Below are 8,816 nucleotides of genomic sequence, written 5' to 3'. Positions count from 1 at the left end.
ATCGGACCTCAGCTGCGGGGGGCGGGCCGGCGCTGAGGAGGGGAGGGCCGGATTTATCTCCCTCTCTCCTGCGTAGCCGGCTATTGCCATTCTCGCCCTACACTCGCAGTACACCGGTGTCCTGTGAGTGCAGTGCGATCTTTCTCTTGGCCCATAGACTTGAATGGGTGTGAGAGAAAGTCTCGCATTACACCCGCAGCATGCCGCGATTGTTTTCTCGGTCCGATTGAGGCAGAGAAAATAATCGCTCATGGGTGCTGGCACATAGGCTAATATTGGTCCAAGTGGAATGCAATGTTTTATCGCATTTCACTCAGTCCAATTTTCACGCCGTGTGTCTTAGGCCTTAGACCTATGGACGTAGAGTGGACTTTTTCCAGCACGGAACGCCGGTTACATTGTTCTTAATGTTGTGTTTGATTAGAGATTTGCTTGTTTGTCAGTTTAAGATGTTCTTGACTGAGTGTCTCAGGGGCCGTCTTCAAGCAAGTGTTCTCCCTGTAAGGCCTGAAACACACATCTGTGAAACACGTGCGTGTTTGGTCCGTTTCCGTGTATACTGGAGACACGGCCAAACGTGCACCAATGTTACTATATCTCAGCGGTTACAATTGCGTTTTTAGTTATGTCCGTGAGTCCGTCTCCGTGATGCGTTTTTTGGTCCGTGTCTCACGCCAGCATGTCCGTTTTCTGCACGCAACACGCAGCACGGACCCAATGAAAGTCAATGGGTCTGTGTGCACGTCCGAGTGACACGGACACATCTCTGTTTGCTCCCTGTACGTTTTGTGCTTTTTTCATGTGATGTCGGTCTTTTTTCTTTTTCTGTTTCGTTCTCTCCCTCAGCCCGTCGGTCGGTCTCTCTGTCTTATCTGTCCCTCTAGCTGTCTGTCGGTCAGTTCCCCCCCCTCTCTCATACTTACCGTTCCCCGATCTCCGGCGCGGCGCTGCACGGCTGTTGTAATAACTCCGGCGGCTTTTACTATTTTGAAAAAGCCGGCCGCCCATTAATCAATCTCGTATTCCCTGCTTTCCCCGCCCACCGGCGCCTGTGATTGGTTGCAGTCACACACGCCCACCACGCTGAGTGACAGCTGTCTCACTGCACCCAATCACAGCAGCCGGTGGGCGTGTCTATACTGTGCAGTGAAATAAATAAATAAATAATTAAAAAAAACGGCGTGCGGTCCCCCCCCATTTTAATACCAGCCAGATAAAGCCATACGGCTGAAGGCTGGTATTCTCAGGATGGGGAGCTCCACGTTATGGGGAGCCCCCCACCCTAACAATATCAGTCAGCAGCCGCCCAGAATTGCCGCATACATTATATGCGACAGTTCTGGGGCTGTACCCGGCTCGTCCCGATTTACCCTGGTGCGTTGGCAAATCGGGGTAATAAGGAGTTATTGGCAGCCCATCGCTGCCAATAAGTCCTAGATTAATCATGTCAGGCGTCTCCCCGAGATTCCTTCCATGATTAATCTGTAAGTGACAGTAAAAAAACACACACACCCGAAAAATCCTTTATTAGAAATAAAAAACACAAACAAATTCCCTCATTACCAATTTATTAACCCCGACAAACCCTCCATGTCCGGCGTAATCCACGGACCTCCAGCGTCGCTTCCAGCTCTGCTGCATGGAGGTCACAGGAGCAGCAGAATACACCGCCGCTCCGGTCACCTCCATACAGCTAATGAGATGAGTAGCGCGATCAGCTGCTGTCACTGAGGTTACCCGCGGCCACCGAAAAACGGCCCGAAAAACGGCCCGTTTTACATGGACGTGGTTTTCACGGATGTGTGGCGGAGGCCTAACAGGGTGTCAACCCCAGCCTGTCTCCATCGACTCTAATATAATGACGTCTACAGTAGGACTCATTGTCCTGCATCTCATGAGGGGCTGTGTGTCCTTGTTCATCTCTGCACAGGCTTCCCCAATGACCAAGTATTCAGACTGGGCTTCTGGAACCTTCTGCATACTTTGAGCAACATGAAAAAAATGTTTAGGGGGGTGGGTGTGAGCACTTCTGATCCCAGGAGAGGTAAATCAATAAGCCCCATATTTAGTGAGAGAGTTGGTGCTGTGACGTGGAAGGGCGAGGATCTGTTGCTGCTGCCAGGTTCTGGTGCCCATGAATGGACTATAGAGATTGGAGCTGGATACACTGGCTACAATCATGATATCCATAGCGGTGACTGATCCCGCGTCACCGCCTCTGTGACTGAAACCCAAACGCTGCTGGGAGGAGTAATTTCCTCCCGGCAGCGGGATTTGATGTGCAGGCGCCAGGCAGGTTTCAAATGCAATTATTACACAGATTAACCCCAGGTTAATAGCGTTTTTCACGTGACCGGTTCCCTTTAAACTGGTATTATATTAAAGTTTCCTATTTATTAAGCCTTAGGGTACTTTCACACTTGCGTTCAGCGGAGTCCGTCACTATGGAGAATAACGCAGTCCGTTAACGCACTGCGCTATTCTCCATAGACTTGTATGGATGAGGCACTGTAACGCAAGAGTCAGCGTTGCATCCGCCGGACGATGCAGCATTGTTATTTTGACGCTGCGTCGGGCGGAAGGAACGCAGCATGTAAAGTTTTTTTGAGCAGCGGAATCCTTTGGATTTTCACTGCGCATGCTCTCTCTGGCTCCCTGCACCCGTAACCAGGGTACACATCGGGTAACCAAGGAACCCTAGTTACGTGTGCCAGGAGCCCGACACTTCCCCGCTCAGCTCCGCCCCCTCCTGCACTCCGAATGTGTATACACACACACACACACACACACACACACTCTCACTTGTCCCCCAGCGATGCAGTCCCCACGGCACTGACGTCCTCAGCCATGGCCCCGCTCGGCTCCACCCACTTCGCACTCGGCCCCCTGCACACATTGTCGGCGACCGAACGATCAGCTGATCACCCGGTGGCCGGCTACTGTGAGTGATCGGCTGATCACCCGGCGGCCGACTACTGTTAGCGATCAGCTGATCGTTCACAATAGTCTGCAGACGGTAAAACTGTAAAAACCCAAACAAAACGGATTGTGTTGTTTTGCAGCATCCGTTGCATCCGTTGTGCCACTATATGCAACACATCCATTGCATCCGTCACACAACGCAATGCTACGGAAACCGTCCAACGCAAATGTGAAAGTAGCCCTACACCATTCTCTTTACAATCAATAGGAAACTTTTGTGGCGTTGAAGTAAATTAAACACTTGTTGCTAGGTTTCCCCTCAGTTTACAGCTGATGGTTAGGAGAGTGCAGATATTTAGGTCAAGTTCACATTTCGCAGATTTGTCTCAATTTTTGGGTGATTCCGCCCTTAAAATGCACAGGAACGTCCAATCATATGTAAGTGATTTTTTGAAAAAAAGTTAAATTTACAAAAAAAAACCTGTTTTATTTTTCTAAAACAGCATATTTCTCCATGCAAGTCATATGGGCACGCAGAAAATACAAGATCTCTCCTCCAAACACAACCGGTCATCCAACTTTTGATAGAATCTTCCGTGCACAGTAAGTTTTTAGCATTTATTACATACCGTACAGACCAAAGGTTTGGACACACCTTCTCATCTCTAGAACAACTGTTAAGAGGAGACTTTGTGCGCAGGCCTTCATGGTAAAATAGCTGCTAGGAAACCACTGCTAAGGACAGGCAACAAGCAGAAGAGACTTGTTTGGGATAAAGAACACAAGGAATGGACATTAGACCAGTGGAAATCTGTGCTTTGGTCTGATGAGTCAAAATTTGAGATCTTTGGATCCAACCACCGTGTCTTTGTAGAAAAGGTGAACGGATGGACTCTACATGGCTGGTTCCCACTGTGAAGCATGGAGGAGGAGGAGGTGTGATGGTGTGCGGGTGCTTTGCTGGTGACACTGTTGTGGATTTATTCAAAATTGAAGGCATACTGAACCAGCATGGCTACCACAGCATCTTGCAGCGGCGTGCTATTCCATCCGGTTTGCGTTTAGTTGGACCATCATTTATTTTTCAACAGGACAATGACCCCAAAATCACCTCCAGGCTGTGTAAGGGCTATTTGACTAAGAAGGAGAGTGAAGGGGTGCTACGCCAGATGACCTGATCTCCACAGTCACCAGACCTGAACCCAATCGAGATGGTTTGGGGGTGAGCTGGACCGCAGAGGGAAGGCAAAAGGGCCAACAAGTGTTAAGCATCTCTGGGAACTCCTTCAAGACTGTTGGAAGACCATTTCCGGTGACTACCTCTTGAAGCTCATCAAGAGAATGCTAAGAGTGTGCAAAGCAGTAATCAAAGCAAAAGGTGGCTACTTTGAAGAACCTAGAATATAAGACATATTATCAGTTGTTTCACACTTTAAGTATTTCATTCCACATGTTTTAATTCATAGTTTTGATGCCTTCAATGTGAATCTACAATTTTCAGAGTCCTGAAAATAAAGAAAACTCTTTGAATGAGAAGGTGTTTCCAAACTTTTGGCCTGTACTGTACTTCATACAAGAAATTTGAAGCTGTAAAGTATAACATCATTGGAATATGAGACTGAGGCTGAAATGATCAGATCAAGGTGCTAGTAAAGAACGTAGACAAAACCCACTTCAAGTCCCTGTAAGCGAAATATACTCCTGCTATGACTCTTGAACTCCAAATTAATAAGATTTGTTTTACGAGCGCTTGGGAAATCAATACAGCATGTACAATTAGTATGGTGTACTCAACAAATTCTCCTTTATTAGTACATGTGACCAGATTAATTAGGATCACAGACAAAGGATAATTTCCCTCTGAACTATACACCAATAAGGGGAGTAGGTGTGTGAACAGAAATGTGCAACTCCCCGCCCATCAGTGTTCACTGAACCATATGACATCAATAGTTATAATACAAGATGGACATTATAGGAACAAAAGGGATTCTATTCTTTCACATCCCAAAAAAGTGTCGCCAACAGATTGTGTTTGTCCAACTTGCTAGATTTTTCTTTTTATAAACCTGGAAAACTTCTTTCTTCCAATTCCTCTAACTTCTAGTATAAAACCGTGAAAGGAAATACAAAAATATATAACGAGGAAGTGAAGGTTCCTGTTGCTGACCAAAACTACTAATAATTAGATATTGCTATTCTTGATCATTGACAACCATCACAAGAATGTCACAAGTTTGTCGCGTCTGCAGGATCCACCTAGTTTTGGAGTGGATTTTCTTTCCTTTGATGCTGAAGGGGTTAAGGACCTTTTCCCTGCTGACTGAGATTACTATTATCCTTAATCACAGCTGCAGCATTTTGTCATCACACCCTTCCATTATATATACCCACTCCTGGCTTTACTCCATAATGGTTATAGATGCTCTCTATACTGACCACGTGGAAGGAGCTCGTCTCTGAGTAGCTGTGGTGTTGTTTCAGTTGCAGCTGCAAAGTTTCCTGCTGAAGAAACCCAGGAGTTCTTTTTGTTGTCTTTCCCCAGACGTTTCTCTTACCTTTCGTATGTTGTTTTATTGTAGTAGTAGGACTAGTGTCTTACTGGCCAACACCATAATCAGGGTAAGTTCTTGGTCCGCAAGGGATTAGGCTTGTGATGGCACACGGGGGAAGGACCGTCTGGGGACGATAGGTAACGCAGGGATCAGCCACAGGTGAGCATGAGTTGGTGACCCCTCTCCCTAATGCCTTGGCGTTCCTTAACATCTTCGCTAATTTTTTCTGTGTTGTGCTGATCACTGGGCGTTCCCTTGCCCCAACGTGACATTGAACTCGTGGAGAAACATCAAGTAAATGGAGACAAATTCTATGTTTTATAACTGATTTCCTAAAAATAGGTCAGAATGCTATTAGTTATACAAAATAATGGTTAACTCTAACAGAAGTGTTTGGATACTGTAAAGTACAATGTTTTTATGTCAGCAAATAGTCTCACTGATCTTACTGTAAAGAAACCTACCCTTCTATAATGCATAGAGTTCCATTATGTAGGCAAAATTTCTTTCTTTTTTTAGTGAAACTGCTCCTCCTGTCATTGTTTAAGCTCTTCCTGACATGGGACATAGCAGTGCTGCCTATGTTGGGTGCGAGTTTATTTAAAGGGCGCAGGAGCTGAGCCGGTTCCATAAACTGAGGATGGCGGCTGTGTTGTTCTTCAGCTGGTGTCACGTACTGTATGTGTCACGACCAGCTGAAAATATAGTGGCAGTGAGAGTGAGTGTTAGAAAATCCCAGAGATTGGCAGCACATGTTGTTATCTGACGATTCCCTGTTTCTGCAGCAAAGGACTCTAGGGCCCTGGGCAACTGTCAGTTTTTCTTCTCAGTTGCCAGCCTCTGACTTCCTTTATAAACCTCACCCTGGGGGGATTTGGGTGCGTTTTATAGATTGATCCTTGCTGGGCTCTGGAAACGTCGTCTTCTGTTGTTCCAGACTTTTGTGATTGCTGCAGCTCAGATAAGTGTTGTCTTTTACTATCTACCAGGGCTCTGGTGATAGTTGTTGTATTTATCCTGTATTGTTCCCTTGTGTCTTCCTATAATTATAGTGGTGTTGACGAAAAGCTCATACCTTCCATTCTTACTTGAGATCAGGGTTTGCCTAGGGTGAGGTATTACTGCTCAGCGACAGATGCGGAACCTGTATAGGGCTGGTGACGGCAGCGAGGGTGAGCTGCAGGTTGTTATCAGGGGTCACCACTTTCCCCCCTTTCCCTAGCAATAGGGCATTTCTTTCCCCTTCCCTTTGTGTTGTCCTATACGGCGTGTATAGCTTCTATTCCCAGCCATGACAGCTGGAACCTGCCTAACAACAGCACCCAGATAACTCTGATTCTGACAGCACAATTTAAATAATTGCTATCAAGGGTTGTGATGGGTTAATCCAAAAATAAAAACAAAAATGATATACAGTGTGTCCACCCATATCCCGTCCACCGCCATTAACTTGAGAACGGCGGCAGCTATAGGCATAGAAGTGGTGTCTAGGTATAGTAAAGTAGCCATGCGCTCCACAATGAAACCACCTATAGCGCCACCTGGTGGAAAACAACGGAGTTAGCATTCATCAATATGAATCGACACGCAGCCACCATACCCAATGACTTGTAGGAAGGTCTCCATGAGGTATCGCTTCAAGTCCGCAGCCTTGTGAGTTTTACACGTTCTAATCATAGCATTTCTGTATGCAAGGTGTCGATTCGTATTGAATTAATGATGCCCTACAACTTTATAATTCACTTTTTTTTCTCTTTCTCGTTCCATTTTTGAGATAAAAATGTTAACTCCGTTGTTTTCCACCAAGTGGCGCTATAGGTGGTTTCATTGCATAGCGCATGGCTACTTTACTATACCTAGACACCACTTCTATGCCTATAGCTGCCACCGTTCTCAAGGTAATGGCGGTGGACAGGATATGGATGGACACACTGTATGTTTGGTATTGGTGTATCTTGAGAAGTTTGATCCACGAAATTTTACACTGAATTACCCTGTGTGGTAAATGCAGAATTGGCATTTTTCAGTCATCTTTTATACCCCTAAAAATATTAAATAAATGGTCAGAATATTATATGTACCCTCCAAAATGATACCAATAAAAACAACACCTCCCTATTCAAAAGCACGTCCTCATACAGCTCTATTGACTGAAAAATGCAAAAAAGGTATAGGTCTCAGAAAATGGCAACAACCAATTTAAAATTCAGAATTATTTTAACCACTAAAAACAAAACTATAGAAGTGTTGCATTGCCATAATCATAATGGCCCGCAAAACCACATTACCATGGTGTTATTTCGCTGTGGCATAGTGTGGCTTGTCAGATCTTAGGGCAGGGAACGTATTTTGTGCCCCTTTATCTTGATCTGTTAGTGCTCCCGGAGCTCCTTCCACCAGTCCAGTAATGAACCTCTTATCTATTAGCACAAGTATTGTAATATGGAGAAAATTCTGATGTAATAGTCTGTGCTTTGACCTTCTTGTTTTTTTTTTCCTGATATTTGCAAACATTTTTAAAACAAAAGTTATCGGTTATTTATTTTTTGCTTTTCCTTTTGTTGCATTCTTTTACCATACAATTTTATTACCCTAACACTAGCCTTAAAGGGGATCTGTCAGCAGGTTTTTGCAATTTTATCGCAGAGCAGCATGGTGTCAGCAAAGAGACCCTGAATCCAACAGTGGACCACTTAGGTTACTGGGTGCAGCCGTTCTGACACAGAGTTTTTAGATTTGGCAATTCACACCCACACCAGGATCTGTACATACGTCTATAGACAGTGAGCTGCTAATCACAGCAGGGGGCATGTCAGACTAGTTGACCTAGTCTGGCAATGACAATCTTCTGAAGCTAAAACAAACATTGCAGGTAAACCCACAGTGTGATAAGAGAGCCATAGCTGAAATCTCTGTGTTAACCCCTACAGCATGCTGTCTTTAGATTACATAGCAAAAACCTGCAGACAGATACAGTTTTCATTCATTAAGTGCTATTTATCTGTCATATCCATTGCTGCTCATGCAGAGTACAGTAGTGAAGATGAGTTTGTCACTGGCTACTGCATTATGCATGGGCAATGAGCTAAGTAACAAAGCTGACTTCATTACACTGAGCTCATTTTGGTTGCTGCTTATGCAGAGTGCAGCAGCCAATGACAAACTCCTCTCACCTTTTGTGCTCTGCATAAGTAGCTCCCGATGGATACTCACTGCCTTAAGTAGCTCCCGATGGATACTCACTGCCATAAGTAGCTCCCGATGGGCACTCACTACCATAAGTAGCTCCCGATGGGCACTCACTGCCATAAGTAGCTCCTGATGGGCACTCACTGCTCA

General features: G+C 45.2%; 1 protein-coding gene across 1 annotated transcript in view; it reads left to right on the top strand.

Annotated features, from left to right (window-relative positions):
• The window catches only part of LOC142301212 (leukotriene C4 synthase-like), a 36,397-nt gene that overhangs the window by 5,198 nt on the left and 22,383 nt on the right, over positions 1 to 8,816 (top strand). Inside the window, exon 3 of the mRNA XM_075342238.1 lies at positions 3,426 to 3,525. Coding sequence (XP_075198353.1) covers positions 3,426 to 3,525 — 100 coding nt within the window. The remainder of the gene's footprint in view (positions 1 to 3,425; positions 3,526 to 8,816) is intronic.

This window comes from Anomaloglossus baeobatrachus, chromosome 4, assembly GCF_048569485.1.
Source record: "Anomaloglossus baeobatrachus isolate aAnoBae1 chromosome 4, aAnoBae1.hap1, whole genome shotgun sequence".
Taxonomy (NCBI): Eukaryota; Metazoa; Chordata; class Amphibia; order Anura; family Aromobatidae; genus Anomaloglossus; species Anomaloglossus baeobatrachus.
Note: the sequence above shows the minus strand (reverse complement) of the source record. Positions and strands in the feature narration are given on the sequence as shown.